Source organism: Acartia tonsa, chromosome 1 (genome assembly GCF_053477335.1).
Source record: "Acartia tonsa isolate MP-2025a chromosome 1, ASM5347733v1, whole genome shotgun sequence".
Lineage (NCBI taxonomy): Eukaryota > Metazoa > Arthropoda > Copepoda > Calanoida > Acartiidae > Acartia > Acartia tonsa.
The window spans coordinates 52,991,730-53,013,619 of record NC_137260.1 but is presented as its reverse complement, the minus strand read 5'-3'; the positions used below and the strand labels follow the sequence as shown (position 1 = coordinate 53,013,619).

General features: G+C 33.9%; 1 protein-coding gene across 1 annotated transcript; it reads left to right on the top strand.

Annotated features, from left to right (window-relative positions):
- Nucleotides 1-29: 29 nt before the first annotated feature.
- LOC145312906 (potassium voltage-gated channel subfamily B member 2-like) lies at nt 30-21,302 on the top strand. Its single transcript, XM_080152151.1, has 16 exons — nt 30-122; nt 559-623; nt 1,561-1,588; nt 1,922-1,982; nt 3,214-3,332; nt 3,745-3,865; nt 4,158-4,261; nt 4,921-5,077; nt 5,704-5,757; nt 6,002-6,062; nt 6,534-6,656; nt 7,257-7,315; nt 8,578-8,687; nt 9,068-9,136; nt 9,548-9,602; nt 20,850-21,302. Exons 1-16 carry the CDS (start codon nt 37-39, stop codon nt 20,946-20,948), a joined length of 1,371 nt encoding a protein of 456 aa, XP_080008277.1. The 5' UTR covers nt 30-36; the 3' UTR covers nt 20,949-21,302.
- The last annotated feature ends 588 nt before the right edge of the window (nt 21,303-21,890 follow it).

The following is a 21,890-nucleotide window of genomic DNA, read 5'->3' as shown; positions in this document are numbered from 1 at the left end:
AATTCAATCAACATGAGGATTCTCAGGTTAGGTAAAATGATTGGTAGTGACAACCTGGATGAGATTCTCGGCCTGTGTGATGAATATACTCCTGGCAACCCGGCCGAGTACTTTTTTGACAGGTAAGTCAAGTCATTGCAAAATGATATGTTCTCTAAGTCAAAAATTTAAATTCAACATGCTTTTCTGTTAACGATTTTAGAGTTGACACGCCATCAAAATCGTACCTTACTAAGTTACTGCTATAACAATCATCATTTAAAGTTTGAAATCGATAGGATAATTCTAAAATGCTTAAAATAATGATAATAGCTATCCTTTACGAAAGAACCCGATTAAGGAGAACCCGATTGGTTCTGCGGTTAGCGAGATCCTTCGCTACAAACAAACAGACAGACAAACAAACATACAAACAAACAGACAAACAAACAGACAAACAAACAAACAAACAGACAGACAGACAGACAGACAGACAGACAGACAGACAAACAAACAGACAGACATCGTTCTACTTTGTATTATAGATTATGTATATTAGACGGATGTCTTTTGTTTCAGAAATCCTGTAGGATTTTCAGCAGTTTTAGACATGTACAGAACTGGACATTTTCACCTCCCTGAAGGTAAGTTGGTTAATTTAAAAATAAAATTCATTCAATTTGATATAAAACGAACAAAGCAAACTTTTTAAAAAAATAATTGTGAGTTCTACATCTAAATTCTCAGCGTATTTACAAAATTGATTATTTTAGGTTTCATAGGTAATGTGGGCAAGTTAAAATACTTGTATTTTCCTCAGGTGAATTCTTAAAAAAACTTTTGCCTCACTAAAATCAGCTTTCCTCACTAAAATCAGTTTGCCTCACTAAAATTTTAGTGAGGCAAAATTATTCCCTCTAAAATTTTTGCGAGCCTCACTGATTTTAGTGAGGCAAAAGTTTTTTAAGAATTCAGCTCTTGTGTTTTCCGACAAAGTTCCTTTCGAGCATTGAAACCCCCTCCTTTATTTTTTTGTAATAAGATGAAAATAAGGAAGGGATATATATATTTTTATCCAAGCAGTGCTCTACCCCTGCGCGGCTACCCAGTACCAAATATAACCTATCCTAAACTGACCTTACTTAATAAAAAAATATACGAACCCCCCCTCCCCTTATTTCAATTTATTAAAAAAAATACGGGGTTGGGTGTTGGGGAGGGGCTTGGATGCCAGTGCTCGTCAAGGTACTTTGAGGAAAACCGTGATATATTTTTATAATTGTTTATAACATATTTCAAAATATTTTTCCAAAACTGCACAAATATTACAGTGTAGATTTTCATTCATCCTTTTTACGCCTTACAACTTTGTTTTGTAATTTCACATAAATTACTTTTTAAGTATGTTAATTAAAAGACAAAAACTCATTAAAGAATAATATTAAATATCACAAAATATTTGTATAATTCAGCCATCAGCACAAAATTTGACAGTTAATGGCAAAGTTTAACTTCACTTTTTACTGTAAAATAACAAAAAATTTAGTTGAAAATTTTACTATTTTAAAATTTTTAATGTAGGTGCAAACGCATGTGCTCTGGTAATAAGGTAAACACTTTTCTCGTATTCATTTGAATCCGGTGGATAGGAACCGGTTCTCATGAATACGAAAAAACTATGTCTAGCATCGTATTATATCCAGTTTTCTACGAATATAGAAATGTACAATCATAAGATTAAAACCAGTTTTTTTAGCCGGTGCCTCCAGGACCTCGAGGCTAAAAAAACTTGACCCAAATATGACAATTCCATTTTTAAAGAGCATCCAAACGGTTCGAATTTGAGGCGTAGTGGCGGCTGAATCATGGCTGCTGAGCCCTGAAAATTAATCCTTGTGTATTTTTGTATTATGTTCTATAGTTTAATATTTGAAAATAATAGAGCAACACTAGAGTATTGGGAGATAGATGAACTAATTATGGAACCTTGTTGTGCTCTTAAGGTGAACTTTTACTTTATTAGAAAACATGGACAAGTATGTCCAAAAAGCGAAAAAATAACAAGTAATAAAAGAAGATTTAGGTATATAACAAGTTAAGAACACAGTTTTATTTTTCGGTGGTATTTAAAATATAAAATAAAGGGTGTGCAAAAAAATGCGGACATTTTTAAAATTGAAATTGCGCGGCTTGTTTTACACATATTGTTAGAACCGCTAAGAAGTGTATTTTTTGGAAATATAAAAACGATTTCTCTGCTACGTATAGTTATGGAGCTACGTGTTAAAATGTCCCAACTGATGTAAAACTTGACTTGCGAGTAAATTTTAAAATATAACTAAAAATTAGAGAAGATATTTTGCAAAAAGAGATGCCTACATTTTTAATTTCAAATTGCGCGGCTTGTGTTAATAGTAGAAAAATGGGGTATAGTCCTTTCCACGACATCCCTCCATAAGGGGCGATTCTTCGTATTTTTCACAGTAGCTTTTCTCCTATTTCTAGCCCCTGCGGGGGGCTCTAACACTGCGGGGCCAATTACCTAACCCTGTGGGGCAATCACCTAACACAATATAACCTAACCTAACCTAAAATAACCTATAAAAAGCCATTTTAAAAATACGACTAATCGCCCCTTATGGAGGGATGTCGTGGAAAGGACTATACCCGAAAAATGTTACGCATACCGTTAGACTCGCTATGAACTGTATTTTTTGGAAATATAAGAACGGTCTCTATGCTACAAATAATCTAGGAGCCAGATGGTAAAATGTCCCAAAATTTACTCGCAAGTCAAGTTTTAAGTCAGTTGGGACATTTTAACATGTTGCTCCTAAATTATGCGTTTCACAGGAATTTTTATATTTCCTAAAAATAGAATTCTTAGCGGTTCTAACGGTATGCGTAGTATTTTTCTACTATTAACACAAGCCGCGCAATTTCAATTTTTAAAATGTCCGCATTCTTTTTGCACATCCTTTAGTTATATTTTTTGTCTGTCCATTAAGATCTCCTTAACTGCTGTACGGATCAATTACTACATTTCAGGAAAGCATATACAAGTCTCAATTGGTTTCTCAAATATTTTTATTACTACAATAAAACACTTAGTCGAAGCTAAGATTCGAAATTAAATTATTCTATTTTAGTAATTATACGTTTTATCAAAAACAAGGAAAATAATGTCAATTGAGAGGATAGTTTAAATCTAAAAACATCAATTGTTTCCTCTAGTATTATCCGGATATTGAGACATGTGTCCAAGAGAAGGACGGCGATAGAATTGAAAAGGAGAAAGAAATTGCTCTGGCCCTTGAAGAAGATTTTGGTGACTCTACTCTAGGCCAAATAAGGTATAGATAGGGAATATGTTAGGTACTATTATTAGACTGGCTGATGGAATTGTCCTGATGGTTACAGATCTTGCAAAACTTTTTTGAAAGTAACTCTATGAACAAAGCTAGCTTAAATCTGATGATCATTTTTTTGTAGCATTTCTACTCTATAATTCACGGTGTCTCCGTCCGTCAGTCTAGTTTGTAACGATATGTGATTGACGGCAGATTTTTTTTGTAATCCCTTCCAAAACTTTTTGTGCTACGCCAATTATTGATATTGTCAACAATGTTTATTTGTTAGTTGGTTTTTAGACACCATAGAAAACATAAAAAGAATAGTATGTATAATTTTTATTTTATAAGATGATTTATCAACAGCATGTAGTGTTGATAAAGAGTGTTACTGGTAATTTCTTATATATTTTAGAAGCTGGTTATGGGACACCATGGAGTACCCAGAGAAGAGTAGTGCTGCTCAATTTTTTGCCATATTTTCTCTGTCTGTTGTCTTCATTTCTACATTTACATTTGTCATGTCTACTTTTGAGGTATCATAAATAATTTGAAAGCAATACCTTTATTTAAGTTATGATCTGTTAATATACAATTACAAAGATTCAGTTACATTAAATAATTCAATAATTAGAAAACATGTGAAAGGTTCCGTGATATTTTTAAACAAATTTATTTTTGATCTAAATATGCTCTTTTAATCACTTGGTTGTATTCCAATGCGATATAAAAAAATTTTGGTGCTTCTTTTCTTATGAATGTAGTCATCCTTGTTTTACATAGTATGCAAGCGCATAAAATATAAAAATAGCAACTTAATTTGTTTAGGAATTTCAAGAGGACGCTAAAAGCGAGTATCCAAACTTTGTAGCTGCTTTGGATATTATTGATATTGTTGTGATTATATATTTCACTCTCGAATATCTACTCAGGTTAGTATAACATTTTTTTGAGTAAGAGGTTCTCTGTCTGTGTGTTTGTCTGTCTGTTCCGAAGGATCTCGCTAACTGCTGAACCGATATGGTTCTCCTTTACAGTGTAGCTTCTCATAAGTCCTGGGATGGTTTTTAAACTATTTTTGGGGAGGGTACCACCACCCTCCCAAGAGAAATCGCCACTAGAAAAAATAACACCCCAAGTTTTTTTACATTAAAAAAAGATAAAATTTAAAATGGAGTGGGTAACTCCTTCCCCCCTTCAAGGTTTACCAGAGGCCTCTAGGGGCGTAGCCGCTAGGTTGATAAAGTAAGATGTTGGAAAAATAAAGTAACATTTTGATAATTTTCTTCACAAAATTAGAATATATATACATTTTTTAGTATGGGTTATAGTTTATGCCAAGATTTTTATTTCCATTTTCGGGGACAATTTTTATAAAACCATATCTTACTAATATTTTTATTGTAATTCAGAAATCATATCGAGTGGAATTTATTTGAATTTTTACCAAATAGATAGAAAACTAATTTTGAAATAAGATTTTAGATATATGTATGTCAAATAAGTTTCTTATTGAATGATTATATCATAATTCATATCTAATAAAAAATGCCTTTATGTACCTAGATTTTTAAATGTAAATATATACTAGGCTGTTAATAAGTCCTGTGAAGAAAAAGTTTGTGATAGACCCGATGAACCTGGTGGACCTGTCCACTCTGATCCCGTTCTACCTGGCCATTATCCTGGAGGAGCTAGAGGATTATGAAATTATTGGCAAGGCTGGCAAAATACTTAGATTGTTAAAGGTAATGCATAACATGCATATAAATGTAACATTTCTAATAAATGCCATGGCAAGGAATGAATATTTTTCCCCAAGAGAGTATAGGCTGGAACGATATCTCATCCATTATTTCCGAATTTAACAAAATTAGGGAGTGTTTATATGAGTGTTTATTGTTTATATATGAATATTTGTTGAGGAATACATCCAATAATATAACAACAGTATTTTTTCTTATCCATTCTTTGTGCACCCCTCGAGTAGGTGGGGGTGGGTGCCTTTAGTACTTCCAACTTGGGGGTAATTTGTTATGGATGGGAGGAGGAAACTAGTTTTAGGTTTAGTCTCTTTCGTGGCAACGCCTCTTAACAGTAACTTTTCCACTATTTCTAGCCCCTGAGAGAGCTCAAACCCTGCGGGGCCAAATGCCTAACCCAGCGGGGCAATCACTTAACATAACTTAATATAACCTAATTTAACCTAACCTAAACTAAAATAACCTATTAAAAACTACTGTGAAAATTCGACGAAACGCCCCTTAGGAGGCGTTGCCACGAAAGGGACTGTACCCCTAGTTTTGTTTTGTAAAAATTGAGGGGGGTATTGCTTAGATGTTCTTAAGTCTAATAAAATATTACCATTTTTAAGGTCATGAGGATGTTGAGAATCTACAAGCTCTTCAGACATTTTGCTGGTCTTCAGGAATTTATTAACATTATAAAACTAAAGAAGCTAAAAACGATTACGTCTGGACACCTTTTACTTGCATATAGGCGTCTTTAATGTATTTGAACATGTTACCTTACTCTCTTTTGGATTTATAGATTCTTTTTTCTATTTTTTGTTATTTAATATATATTGCCTGTATAAAAATCAATTATAAAAATTCTTCTAACTTTAAAGCAAACTTATTCCATTAATTATATTGAAATAAATCTATTTTCAGTCCTTATTATATACTCTACAACAAGCGTACCAAGAGCTTGGTCTTCTGCTTCATATTGTAGGTGAGAAAATAACAATGCGAGGTTGTGTGATTTCTTTTGGTAAAAAATCTCTCAACCTTGATTTATAAATATTTGAGATGTGTTATTTTTTAAAAAGATTTTAATATTTATGTCCTTATTTTGTGCCTAAAAAGAAGTGAGTATCTTTTCTATAAATGGAGCCAACCAATCCTTATATAAAAGTAGCAGGGTGTCTATCAGTTTGTGTCTAGCGAAGGATCTAGTCTAACGCTTAAGCGATATGGTTCTCCTTTACACTAATGCCTTTATAGATCTCAGGAATGGATATTTTTTAAAGATTTCTCTTTAAAATTGAAATTGAAAGTTGAGAAGTAGAAAACAACAATCCTCCCCTACCTTCTTCTATCAAGTGCCCCAACAGGCCTATTGGGGTCGTAGCTGCAACAAAAATTAACAATAATTAATACTTGTGTAAAATACCTTTACTAATAAAAACCTGTTATGTTTAAGGTGTAGCCATTATGATATTTTCAAGCCTGGTTTATCTTGGGGAACAGGAATTTGGAACATATGAAAAATTCATACCAAACACAAATCTTTTGGATAAGAGTAATAATACTTGGACTTACATAGGTAAATTAATATTACTAGAGTATTTATGAGAATTTCAAGAATAAGCTCAATAGGACCATGTATCATAAAAAAGGATAACACCATCCATAGAATAAAAGCTTTAGAATGGTAGGTCAAACAAACATTAACACTTGTAGAATTTTAGAAATGAATAAGCTTATTATATAAATGTATGAGTCGAAACAAAATTGTAAGTAAATGTTTTGCAAAACTGCTTAAATCCAGGATACTGTTTAAGGACATACTTGCAATTTTAGGACATGATTATAGATATGTTTCGCTTATAATATCATACTTTGTTGTCATAGGAATCAGTATTCCAAAAATCATATGAATAGAATAATTATTTCACATATAAAATTGTTGTTAAAAAAATTAAAAATCAACATGTTTGAAATGGGATAAGCTTTCTAAATTGTACCTAACTACTTCTGGAATCATCATACAAAGTTTAAAATCGATAGAGCAATTCTAACATGCCTAAATTAACGCTAAAGCAATCCATTTAGGACGGACAGACAAAAAGTAAAGGGTTAGTAATATCTATTTAATATCTGTTTGCATAATTACAAAATATTTGTAGAGGATTTTTACTTTTAGAATGTTTTTGGTGGAGTTTAATGACAATAACAACAGTTGGATATGATGTAAATCCTACAGTAAGTAATAACCACTATTAACTCTTCTAAAATTTACAAAATTTGCTGTATTTTCAGAAAGATAATTGCCGGGTTCAATAAAGCTTAAAGTTAGTCATTTTAGCCAGCTACTAGTTTTACTGTATTTGAGTACATGATAATCTGGTGTAAGATTCAAGTAATAATAAATCCATTAATAAAAATAGTTTTCAACATTAAGAATAAAAAGTAAAAGGTCAAAAAATTAAGAACTATTAATGATTTATACTTCATTTGATCGAATTAAGAAGTTAATGTTTATTTGATTTTATTATGATAACCTTGACAGAAGCTCAATGTTAAATATCATTATATTTCTTTCATTTCATAATTTACTTTACAAAAATTGAAAAAAAGGATAAATAAAATTTCTAACAAGCGGTTACGCCCCTAGAGACTTCAATTGACACTTGTGGATACTTTTATATAAGGATGAGCATTGTAGATGGTTCTAAAAGCCTTAACTTTTAAGTTTAGTCATATGTATGTATAAAACTTACTTTTGATTAATGTAATTTGATATCCTTGAGTAATTTTTATATTAATTGATCAAAAAGTTCTTAATACATTTTATATTTGTCTGATGATTACAATTTTTTATGAGAAATTTTATGGGAAAAATCAGTTTGTCTGTTTCAGTTTTATTATTTCCAAACACCATTAAAGGATATATATTATAATAAATTTTATTTTGTAATTGAATTAGATAATCAAGATGCAGAAACATACAAATAATAAAGTATTAAGTATAAGTAAACTTTATAATATTAAAGTGTCAGGATTTCTGATCGCCCTGTAAGATTGCGTTAAGCGCTGAAACTACAGAAAATTCTTACAGAATATAAAAAAAATACAGGGTGGATGGATATTATCCTCCAAAAAACTTGAGGTGCAGCCTTCTAGTTAGACATAAAAGTAAAACAAGTATTGCTAGAACCATAAAAATATATAAATAACATATAACTTTAAGAATATATTTAGTATCGAGTCACTAAGGTAGAATAATATGATAGAGACATGAAAACCAAATCTGAACAGCAGGTGCTTTCACAAGTATCCCCCTCCATTATTTTTAAGATAAATGGTTTTTACCTGTGCCTCTGGAGGCTATAACCCTAACCCTACGGGACTTTCCAGTTCTCTAACATTACCTGTCCTAAAGGAAAACAAACATACGAAAAACAACACCCCCTTATTTAAGATTTATTTGTAGATAAGTTTCAACTAAAAACATTTTTTTATAGACCCTGTTCGGAAAAGTGGTTGGAGGTTTTTGTGCAGTTGTTGGAGTTTTCACACTCACTTTACCCATTCCAATAGTTGTCAATAGCTTTGCTGGCTTCTATAAAAACAGGTATAAAGTCAAACAGTACACTAAAAAAAATTGTCAATAGATGTTTAGTCCTAATACGAAATTCGAACAATCTTAGACCACATATTGGAAAAAAATTCTATCATTTAACAACTTTCTAATCTAAACAGACAATTTATTTTACAGTATGGCCTCGAAACCGATCAATATGCGCTGGATTAGAACTGCTCATCTATTCTAAAAAAAACATGTATAGCAACGTATAACTGACAAGTTTCTTCGAATTCAAAAATGAAAATCATGAAACTAAAACCAGTTTTGATAGCCTTGGACCTCTGCCTCTCGGGTCTAATAAAACTGTTTTCAATCTTATAACTTTTCATTTTAATATTCGCGAAAATCTGTCTTTAAAATCATCTTAGGTTGTGGAGGAACGAGGTGAACCAGAAGAGAAGAGAGAGAACAAGAGTGGATGCTGACAATGCTAGAAAGTAAAAATAAACTTATTTTGGACCATTGAAAGAAAACGGAGTAAAGGGTTTCGTCGTATTTTTACAGTAGCTTTTCTCTTTTTTGACTTTTTACTCCGTTTTAAGAAAATGGGCGTAGGGAGGTGGAATTTGATGGGAGCGTCAATGTTAAAGTTTGGGAATGGTGCATTTAACTTTTTAAATTACCTTACGCTTTACATCTCCCTAAATATTTAAAAACCTGATTGATAAACAGGCAACAGTTATGTGCAAATCTAGGAAACCCCCTTCCCCCATTTTTAAAATAAATTGATTGAATGTCCATTTGCAGTCTATGAATGACAGTCAAATTAACTTTTTAGTGTAGCTGCACTACGTCAAAAGGTCTTGACACTTTTAAATATCAAGTCTTAATGCAATTTATTTTTCTAGACTATTCCAAGACCAGGCAAAGTTTCTCATTGCAACTTTATCCGTTCCTCTCCAGGTAAAAAAATTGGGTTGAATTTGTAAATCCAGGGAGGGAGCTGTACACAACAAGGATATCTGGTAGAAAGATAGCATCGGGGTCCAAAACGGTTTGATATTGGCTATTTGAATGGATGTAGAAACTACGCAGATATTATGAAAAGGAGAAAATTGTCATCAATTTAGGTAGCTATTTATTGGTCAGTTCGTTCATCCAGTGTAAATGGAGTGAGGGGCAAAGGGGCCGGGGAAGATCCTATTTTACAAGTTTTTAGAGTACATAATAAACTGGTGTAAGATCAAAGTAATAATGTATCTATTGCTATTTGTGGGGTTCGTTTTTGTCAGAGGAGAAAATTCAATCAGGAACAATGGATAGTTCATTCGAAGAAAAACTTGATGTAATGATAAAATTGATATTTTTTTTGGCATATTATCTTTTTCTTTATATGAACCATCCTAAACAATATGATTTACAACAATAGAAACTAAACTTTGAGTTATTTCGCATGTTGGTTATACTTTATTTGTGGATTAGATAAATCATAATATAACCTAAAATATATTATTCTGCCATTTCTGCATTTTATGCAAGGTCTTCTTAATTTGAACGCACATAATTTATGGAGTGGTTTAGCAGGTTGCAATTCCATATCACAAAATAAATTATACAATTTTGTCAAGGTGCAAAGCATTTCAGTAAGTATCCTTTTTTAACATACTGAATATTAATATAAAAATGAAAAAAAAACCGAGGCCGTGACTCAATGCATAGTGCATCCGCTCGTCGTCATGGGGGAGGTGATAAATTCGAATCTCGGCTTAACACCACGTCATAACTAAAGACGTTAAAAATGTTTCCTATTGCTTCTATGTCAGGTGCATGGCATTATTATTTTGAGGATATGCCTTGGCCTTCATCTCATTACCATGGACAGTTGGGACTTCCAGACATAGGTCGTACAATGAAAGAGTAGGTTGTCTGTTGGGTGTTAATTATTCTAATACCACGTGTGTTTAACAGAAAAGCAGAGATTTGGCTTCCCTTAGTTATCTAGTTATCATGAAAAATTATAATAGTTGTGGTTACTGCACTAGCATGGATATTATTGTCCTTATTTATTTTGCATAAATACTCAAAATAAGTGCATTCAACTCTAAGACAAACATATGGTTTTAAAAAAAGATATTTCTTCATGTATGAAATATGAAGAGTAAAAATTACTAAAAATAATTTTGGTAAAATTAGTAATGTAACTTAGGAAATATTTTTTTTGTTCTTTCGTGTAAAAGAAATAAAATTTAAATTGATGGGTCGACCCATCTCTACTTCCATAAAACAGACTTAAAGCAAGAAATTTTTAGTTATTGTTGTATGAAAAAATAATAATCAAAAACTTTTTTTAATACTTAAGAGAAGAAAATTGTTTCATGATTATGAAATTTAAGATAATTATTTGAATTTTGTTGTCAGTTGGTTATTTTGAAGACTAAGAACTAGGGATATGACAATGAAGTATAGAATAAACTTATTCAAATTCTTATATGTTAGGTTCTTGATGTTGTAGGTGGTGTATATTGTGGAAAGAAAGAGTTGTAGATTGATTTGGTCAGTTATCCTTTTTAGGATTATGTAAAGAAAACAAAGTAGTGGGTTTCGTCATTTTTTCACAGTAGCTTTTGTAAGGTTATTTTAGGTTAGGTTAGGTAAGTGTTAATGATTACCCCGTACAGACAGAAATAGGAGAAAATCTACTGTGAAAATACGACGAAACCCACTACTTCGTTTTCTTTCCATGAGCCGGGCTGAGCACACGTATCTAGCATTCGTCCTCTCCCCGCCCTAAATGTGTTAGCTCATTCTACCCCCCCCTCTCTCAAACTGGTCCCCCTTTCCCCACTGCCCGTGGTCACTCCGCAGATGTGGAAGGGGAAGACACTGTAGCCAGATGGGCACCTCGTATTTAGGCCTGGCAATGTGTAATGTTAACGTATCGGTTAATTGTTAACATGTGAATTATATAATTAAAATGCTCTTTTACTAGCATATACATGTACCCTAACTAATCGCTAAAAAAACATTTTTAAGACATTAAATAGTGAAAAATTACGATTCCAATTTAATTTGTCGGTCTGGCAACAATCTTAGTACCGCAAACGTACAATTCTCTGATTGGCTGTAAAGAAACCAAACCCTAACCCTATTGGCTGACAATCGTACGCGCCACACCATTGGTCAATTGCCCCACGTTTTTCACCAAGAATAGTTCCGCCATACTCATTCCATCATGGCCTGCAACGCGTGTGACAACCCAGAATATTGGGCAAAATTTAAAATGAATCTGAACGAAACTTTAGACACTAAATTTAGTGAATATGATGAAAAAACAGCCAAGGTAAGAGACAATCTCATTCATAATACTTTCGCCAGCCACAAAAACGAAATAAATGTTTTAAATTCGAAAGTTACTGATATTAACAATAAATTGGAATCATTAAATGGAATCGAAAAATTCGCCGACGTCAAAACCATAAACAGTGAACAAAAAGCGATTAGGGACACTATAAATATTCAAAAAGACCGTTTACTCACATTTGAACAGTCTAGGGAGAATTTTATAAAGTATCAAATGCTACAAAACTCGGTAAGGGAACAGCGTGATAGGGACTGGGCCTGCAGGGTTACCAACTTTCAACAGCCATGGAGTCGTGAAAATATAACCGAGTATATTATTTTCAGAAATCTTATCAGACCGACGCTAGAAGATGCTGCCAAGCGGGGCCAGCTCGAGTATATCCCTACCCATTTCAACGATGTCGTCGAGCGCTCTCATATGCTCCCGTTTTCAAAGGGCCAGATCCCCACCTTCATATTCAGATTCACATCAAGATGCTACCTGGACGCATGGATGAACAATAAAAAAACTTTACTCGATCGCTACAACTCCGACATCAAACGATTCAACGCCAAGAACAACGTCTCTCCTGTTCCATTCTACCCCAACAGATTTGTGCAGGTTAAGCAAGATATGACCGACTTAAACCGCAAGACGATGACCTTTGTATACGCCACGAACTTGGTATCACGTGCAAAAGTTGCGGGACAGCATGTCCAATTTCAGCTGAAGTCCGGAAGTAGGTGGAGTCCAGAACCCGTTTGGTAAGAACCTGCAAGAAATGTCACAACCAATACCTGGAAGCCAAGACCTCTTTTTACTCGACACACCACCAGTCTTACAATTCAGCAGATTACCCCCAGCCGAGAGATCAACCTTTTTTTCGGACCTAGAAGAATTGACAGAACAAGACTTCCAGCTACCTTACCAGCATCCATCAACAACGACAGCACCACCACCACCGTCATCATCAACATCAGCACCCTCTATCAACGATCCTGTTGCCTTTCCACCAATTATCGTCATTGACGAAGGAAATGCCACCAGAGACACTACTGCTACTGCTGCAACCACTACTACTAACGCAGCCACTGCTGCCACAACAGTAAACGTTCCAGATCTTAATCCTGCTGCCGCTGCCGCTACCGCTACCGCTAGCACTGCCGTAGCCACTGCCGCTACCACAGCCACTGCTAACGTCTCCACCACTGACTCTGCCGCCGCTACAGCCGCAACAGCTGCCACCGATACAGCCGCCACCAGTTCTGCTACACAGCCGACACGAGCCGTCATCATTGACCAGAGCCCAACACTCGAGGATTCCATTGCTACAAGAGCAAAAACGAAGGAGACCAAGGAGCCGAAAGACGCAAAGCCCAAACGTAACGTATCCAAGCCGGTAATATCTAAATAAGGAAAAGTATCATCCTATTTTAGGTACCTACCCACTTTTACTATTATTATTATTTACTATTATTATTATTGCTTCTATTGCCATACTCAACTGTCTAAGCATAATTTCTCTTGGACATATTTATATTTTCCTTTCATATTTTCTAGATATATGAAAATATTAACTGATTAAAATAACGTCTTCCAAAACAGTAATAGCTTGAGATAGTAATTAAAATTGTAATTATGGAATTGATTAATCCTGACCTCCGTATTAAAAATATTTTTATTTTTATTGCACCAGTAATGAGCAAGGGGATTTCACTATATGAGCCTCACATATGTGTTGCCACCCCCAACACACGAGACTAAACCCAAAAGATATTAACATCTTCTATATCTTTGATATTTTTTCGCATGCGATAACTTTTTTATTGTACATATCTCTATTATTTTTGTTTATATGTATACTTATAACTACTGTGTTTCAGAAGTCCATACCAGACGTCAAAACTAATCCTCCTGCAGTGCTCCAGAATCAACCCAACAACGACCGACCTCCCTAATGAACAACTTAATCAGGATAACGGTAGTATTAACGATAACCCCAGCCTAAACCTCTTGAGCCCTATATACGGAGATTACTTTAACGATTTCGAAAATGAATTTGGTATTAATTGCGTTTTTTCGGATGAACAAGGAGTTATACAGAAAATTAAAACTTTTAATGAAAATCTTCTCTCAATATTTAGTCTAAATTGTCAGTCTCTACATTCTAAATTCGACAATATCGTCTCTACAATAGACTCTTTCTCTACAAATGAAATACACTTAAACGCACTCTGCTTCCAAGAACTTTGGCTTAATAACGATGCAAATATGGATAATTATAGGATTAATAATTATGATTGGTATACAAAGCTTAGGAAAAAAAGTAGGGGGGGAGGGGTGGGCATTCTTGTAAGCAAATATTATAAGGTAGACAAACTGTTTGACAAATTCTGTTTTAAAGAAAATATCCTCGAGTCGATTTGCTTAAAACTAACATATAAAAATTCAAAATTTTGTGTATTAAATTGTTATCGCCCTCCCAACCAATCCAATGATGAAATTGAAGAGTTCTTTGAAATTTTCCTTGATTTAATTGATAAAATTTCTGCATTGAATTTACCTTATTTCATAACCGGTGATTTTAATTTTGACTTATTTAAACTAAATAACCTCAATAGTAATTCAATGAGAATAATTGAAGCTTTTTCATTTAACGGAATTATTAATACTATTACACGAGCAACCAGAATTACCAATCATTCAGCAACTCTTTTAGATTTATTTGGCGTAGGAAACTTTATCCAAAATTTGATGTCTTCATTTGTCTTAACAACACAAATTTCCGACCACCTGCCTATTTTAAATGTATTTCGAATAGACAAAGTAAATAAGCCAAAACTGCCTGATTTTTTTGAAAAAAGAGAACTCAACGACGAAAACTTTGATTCATTAAACTATGCTTTATATCATACTGACTGGAACAATGTATTAAACCAAGATGATGTTAACTTAGCCTATAATAACTTTCAAAAAACTTTCTTAAAACTTTTTAACGAAAAATGTCCAGTCAGAAAAAAACGTAAAAATAAGAGGACCCAGCCCCAGCAGCCTTTCATGTCAGACCACTTACTTAGATGCAAATTACATAGAGATTCTCTTCATAGGAATTTTTTAAAAAACATTTCACCAGAAAACGAACAAATTTATAAAGTCTATCGTAACAATTATAATAGGCAGGTCAGGAAAGCAAAAACTGATTATTATCGTAAGGAAATTAGGGATGCAAATGGTGATGGGAAAAAACTATGGAAAACTTTAAAAGAAGTAATAGGCTTCAATAAAATATCCTCTGAATGTTCCTATCTCCAAATAGGGCCAAACAAAATAGAAAATGAACAAGAAATTGCCAATGAATTCAATCGTTATTTTAGCCAAATCGGCTCCTCCTTAACCCCTGAAATTCCTGAAACACCCAAAAGATTTTATGAATACTTACCCCCCCCCATGCCAAGATTCTCTTTTTATTGAACCTTTGTATCCTTTCAAAGTTATTAATATCATTAGAAGTATTAAACTGAAGCGCTCCACAGATATCAACGATATCTCGATGTTTGTTCTGTCTCGCTGTGCTGACACCATAGCCACTCCCCTTACACACATTTACAATTTATCAATTCAAAATGGCATCTTTCCTGAAAATATGAAAACTTCAAAGATTATTGTCCTTCATAAATCAGGGTCACTCAGCGAGGCAGACAATCATCGAGGAATTAGTTTAATAGATAATTTCTCGAAACCCCTGGAAAAACATATCTGTGACTCTTTGGTCACATTTCTCGAAGATAGATCTTTTTTTAGCGAGCGTCAATTCGGTTTTATAAAGGGGATTTCTACCTATCATAATTTATTGAATTTAAGTACTTTGATTACACAAGCATTAAGTCGGAACACTTCCTGTATGGCCATTTTTTTGGACATAAGGAAGTGTTTCGATATGATAGATAGGGAAATCCTCTTTAGTAAACTCGAGAACTCAGGGATTAGAGGGGTCACACTTAATTGGTTCAAAAGCTATTATGCTAATAGAAAACAGCGTGTATTTTTTAAAGGCTTATATTCCACTACAGTCGAATTCATTATTATAGGAGTACTCCAAGGGTCAGTCTTGGGCCCAATTCTATTTCTTATTTTTATAAATGATCTTGTTTCTTGCAGTGAAGAAATCCTAATTAACCTTTTTGCAGATGATGCCGTAGGCTTTCTAGAAAAACAAAACATTATTCAATTAATTAATCTAGCAAAAGACCTCATACCCAAGCTGACCCAATGGTATAACTCCAATAATTTACTTATACACCCCCGCAAAACCAAATGTATGGTATTCTCCTCCCCCCGAGAGGTGCTTTCCCCCACTGAGCTCGAAGCCAAAACCAACTTTGAAGTATTTATTAATATGAACAATCACAATGAAAATGACCAATCAAAGATTACTAAGTTGGAATTGGTTAACGGGACCAATGAGGGAAGCATTAAACACTTAGGCGTACTTATTGATGAAAAAATGAAATTCTCATATCATCTAGACAAAGTTTACAGTAAAGTATCCAAAATAATTTATAGCATGAAAGTAATGAAGCACATTTTAGACAAGAAACATTTGAGACTACTCTACACTTCCTACGTGAAGTCGAATATCGAATACTGTTGTCTTCTGTTTACCGCCTGCCCTATGTTTTTACTTACACCAATAATTAAATTGCAAAAACAAGCCCTAAGGATAATTGAAAACCTCCCCAATAGAGCGCATACAGCGCAATTATTTAAAGAAAACAATATCCTCCCATTTAACCTTTTGATTGAATTTAATGTGTGCAAATTTATGCATAGCTACAAACTTGGAAATTACCCTAGAATTTTTGATGGGACTTGGAACTTTATCCAAGATAGGCATACTTATGGCACGCGGAACAGAAACAACTTTGCCTATGAACCGAATGTAAATAGAAACTTCCTCCTGCACGCCCCTTTAAACGCATTTCCAACTATTTTTAACAGCCTACCAAATGAAATAAAATCTATTGAAAACAAAAATCTCTTTAAGAAAAAATGTTTTAGTCACTTTCTAAACAAAATTGAATTCTAAAAAACTTTTTTTTACATGTACAAATTAAAACTTTAATACTAAAATTATCTTAAAATTTTTCTTAAACCTCTTAATAAACGCAGGAAAGTTTTTCTTTATGCAATTTTCTTTATGCAATTCTTTTCTTTATACAGTTTTTCTTTACACAAATTTTCTTTATACAAATTTTCTTTATACAGTTTCTATTTATGCGGTTTTTCTTTAGGCAATTTTTCATCTTATCACACAGCTGACTTCCCCCCCCCCCCCCCTTATTTTCATATCTACAGGCATAGGTTCCGTAGGAACCGCATTTACAAACCAAAGTGTAGAGTAGCCTTAGCCTTAGCCTTAACATTAACCTTTAACTTTTGTGAACTCTGTCTCAATGATAGTCTAAGTAGGACCTGCACTTATAACTTATAACTAACCAAACAATGTTTTCACCCCCCCCCCCCCCCGCCCATAATTGTTTTAACGCACGAACAGTTTAAAACCAAATTTTTCCCCTACTCTTCATGTATTTTATTTTTATTTTATATCTTTTAATATTTTAACGCACGAATAACCTAGAATCTAATCTTTCCTTTCAACCAACATGTTTTTATATTTGACCATAAATTTACATAATATTTTAAAGAACTATCTAACTTATTAAAAAACATTTTATTTCTGAGGACAACATTTATTATTATTATTTGTTTGCATCAAAATAATAAAATGACTAATTGACAACTGGACAGCTCTGTAATTTCCAAAATCTCAACCTTTTTAATCCATTTCATCAGCGCTCCAGACCCCATATTGTCCATAGATCGGTTCTCGTGCCTGGAGCTCGTCGATGATCTCCCTCTGGGCTATAACCTGCTGGTTGACCCGCGCCAGGATGTCCATGTTCCTTTGAAATGACCTGGTAATAACAGGAAGCGCTCTAATCAGGGCAGCAACAATCTCATAGTTGCGACGAACGTTCCTGAGCACTTCCTCGTCGCACACAGCATGGCGGATTCTCCGGAACATGATGAGGTCCCCATCGTGAAGCAAGTCCATCACCCGGCGCCTCTGGGCGAACCAGAGGTCCACAACGCGTAAATCTACGCTGGGGTGAGGGACTAAGTCGGGAATGGCGGCGCGATTCAAAGCGGCCTGGACGGCGGGCATGACGGGGTCGTCGTTCTCGTCGTCGTTCTCGTCGCCCTCGTTCTCGTTCTCGTCGCTGCTGGAAAATAAATCTATAACAGGAGGTTCTGGGACACCAGCACCTCCGCCGCCTTGGACTCCCTCCACCTCTTCCGCTGGAACTGCCGGCGCTTCAACTTGTATAATCTGAACTTCTTCTTGGTCGGACATTTTAAAACAATTGAATTTCAAGTCAAATAACCCCCTATTTATACCCCAATTGTGTCATATTCAAGTGTTTTATAAACCATTTTAAGATTAATAATTAATCCCCCAATCATATCTCTCATATGACCTAAGAAATCAAACCATCCCCCTTGACCGTGCATCAAAACAACCACCCCCCCCCCCCTCTTTATTCTTTACCCACTTGTTAAATCCTTCCGCAACGGAAACGCGCGAAATTCCTAAGCATCAACAGACGATTTCCCCTATCTCCCCTAGTTCCTCCGTCTCCCCCCTCTCCCCCGCTCCCATTCTCCCCATAAGCACAAATTAGCGCCTAATTAAAGAATCAAAGAATTATGTAATTAGTATTTTAACCCCTTACCGTTTATTACTATTTATTACTATTGTTTTGTTATTCTTCACTTAAGCGGTTGTCTACCTTATAAATTTAGCTTATACTAAAATTTACTTAATTAAGTATTCCAAAACCTTTACAGTAATTAAAAGTCATATATTATCCTATCGCATCAAATAAGTCAAATATGTCTCTAAATCCAACTTCCCTCCCCCTTTCTTTTCCTTTTTTCCCTCTTTTTACCTCCTATTTTGAAAACGTCTCTCAAACCTAACCTTGTCAGTGCAGTCCCCTACATTAAACTTTCTCAACTAATAATTACTTAATATTCTATTTATTCTATTTATTTTCCGTACGCTATCAATGATTGTCTCTCCACTGCACATTGAAAAAACTACATGTCTGTAACTACGTATGCAATAAGATTGCAACGAAAAGTACTCAAAACACTAAAATCAGATTCCGGAGGAATCGAACCCATATTATATACACTCTGGGACTATATCCCAGCCTCAAAAAACAAAATCAGATTCCGGAGGAATCGAACCCATACATACTGGGAATTTTACCCATACTCAAAAAACTAAAATCAGATTCCGTAGGAATCGAACCTATACATCAACTCCTTGTTCATACCCCCATTTTATATATCGCTCACATCATACACACCATTTATTTTGCAATTTTTTGCGATTTTTTGCGATTTTTTGCGACTCTTTGCGATTTTTTGCGATTCTTTGCGATTTTTTGCGATTTTTTGCGATTTTTTGCGATTTTTCCAGCAATATACCTTGTTTTTATACTATAGCTCCTGTGTTTTTATACTATAGCTCCTGAGTTTTTGGCTGGTTTATCCGAAATACGCGCCGTTATCTTGGGGTCAGGTGTGAATACACCCCATTCACAATGGGAGTTTTCACACTAGATTTTAAAATAGATGTTTAAAAAGGAAAAGTGTCTAGTAGGGTTGCCAAGGATCACGACGGGAATAGTGACTTCTTAGGAAGGCTTTGGTTCCCTTAATTGTTCCAAACTTACACTTGGAGAAGTCGCGACCAATGGTAGGAGGATAGCTGCACACAGTAGAATATAATTTGTCATTTATATTTATATTCCTTATTATGTCATTATGTCTATCAGACATTGCACTGGCTTGGCAAGCGCCAAAGTTTACCAGAGGCTCAACAACCCTAAGAGGGTTACGCCATCCAACTGGTGCAATGTCGCATGGGATTCAATAATAAAATAAAACATATATTTGTATTGCTATTAAATGAACTAGGTGGAGATGTGTTCAATCCCGTGCAAGGTACTATATCAACCTGCGACTATGTAAAAAACACAAACCAAAGCATATCAAGACACCAATGCATCAAACTACATAGTAACCAGTATAAATTATTTAAATTAAAAAATATGTTGTACCTTTATGAGGAAAATAAATCTTATCTTATCTTAATCTTATTTGTTTATAATGGTTCGTGTATGGTTTAATATTACATACAAAAGATAATTATGTTGCATAAGACCTTCTTTATAAAATGTTTATGAATCAAATACTAATATTATATTTTTTATCTGTAGCAAAAGATCTCGCCAACCGCTGAAACGATTGGGTTCTCTTTTTTAGACATGCTTCACATAGACCATGTTATGGTTTTAGACTTTTTTCTAACCCCTAGATGCTATGGGCGTAGCCGATAGTTTTAGATTAAACGATAATGGTTACACCCTCTGGTTTTTTAACAGTTTATCAAACTTACAAGATTTCATCTTAAAATACTCAATCTCCACTCAGGAATCTACATGGATAAGACAATGGCCGAAATGTTGATCTACATCACTAATAATGTTACACAAAATTGTTCCTTCTTTAGATTACAATTAGTGGTTGAAACATTGGACACTCAACTTAATGAGCCAACCAATCAAAATTCAATAGAAGTCCCCAAAGTTGTTGAACGATTAATTACTAGTGTAATAAACAGATAGCAGAGACGATTATGAGAGGCAGACAGTTTTGAATTATTGCCATATTACAATTTATTTTGAAAAAAAATATAATCAAATCAGAGGTAATCGTCTTCATTTTATTTTGTTTAGGCTCCGCCAACAGTGGAAACACCGCTGCAACAACAATGTGAACAAGAGCAAACCTATCAAGAAGAAAGTACCAGGCTTAGAGAGGACAATGACGGTTAAATTAATCTACAACCTTGTATTCCCCTATTATTTACCAATTACAAAAAGCACTATTTAATACATATATACAAATTAGGGAGAAGATTGATTTATCGTCCATTGTCCTTTGTATTTATTTACATTGTAAAATCTAAATATATATTATATCATTAGGGGTTAAAAAGTATATACACAATAAATTTGAACAATTTTAAGATTTCTATATCGTGTTTTCTTTACATGGTATCTTATAATATGTTTTATTTCAAAACAAGGATAATAACATAAAAAAGCGAAACTTTCAACTCTAAAACAATTCACTATATATAAGTATTCCAAACATGTTTTAGATAATTGTTGCTGTGCTTTTTAAAAGCGAAGCTTTTCTATAATTAGGGTCGGTCCGTCCGTACGTCCGTCCGTCCGTACGTCCGTAACGGATAGCTTTTTTTTGTTAATTTAGGCATGTTAGAATTGTCCTATCGATTTCAAATTTTGCATGGTGATTCCTTTAGTAGTTAGGTACGATTTAGAAAGCGTAGCAACTCTATAATCAACACCAAAATGTCCGTACGTCCATTTTAAACATGTTATTTTTTTTTACTTTTTTTAACAACAAATTTTTATGTGATCTAATCATCCGATTGATCTGATTTTTGATATATTAATTCCTGGGACAACAAAGTATAATGTAATCAGCAAAGCAACTCCATAATCAAGTCCTAAAAATGTAAGTATGTCCATAAACATTATCCTGAATCAAGCAGTTTTTCAACAAATTTACTTACAATTTTGCTTTGACTCTTATACATTTATATTATGATTATTCAGTTCTGACACTATTCAAGTGTTAATGTCCGTTTGTCCTACCGTTTTAGTGCTTCGCTTTTATGGATGTTGTCATCCTTGTTTTATTAGAATTAATTGTTCATGTTCATTTTTAATTTACTAAATATGCTGTAA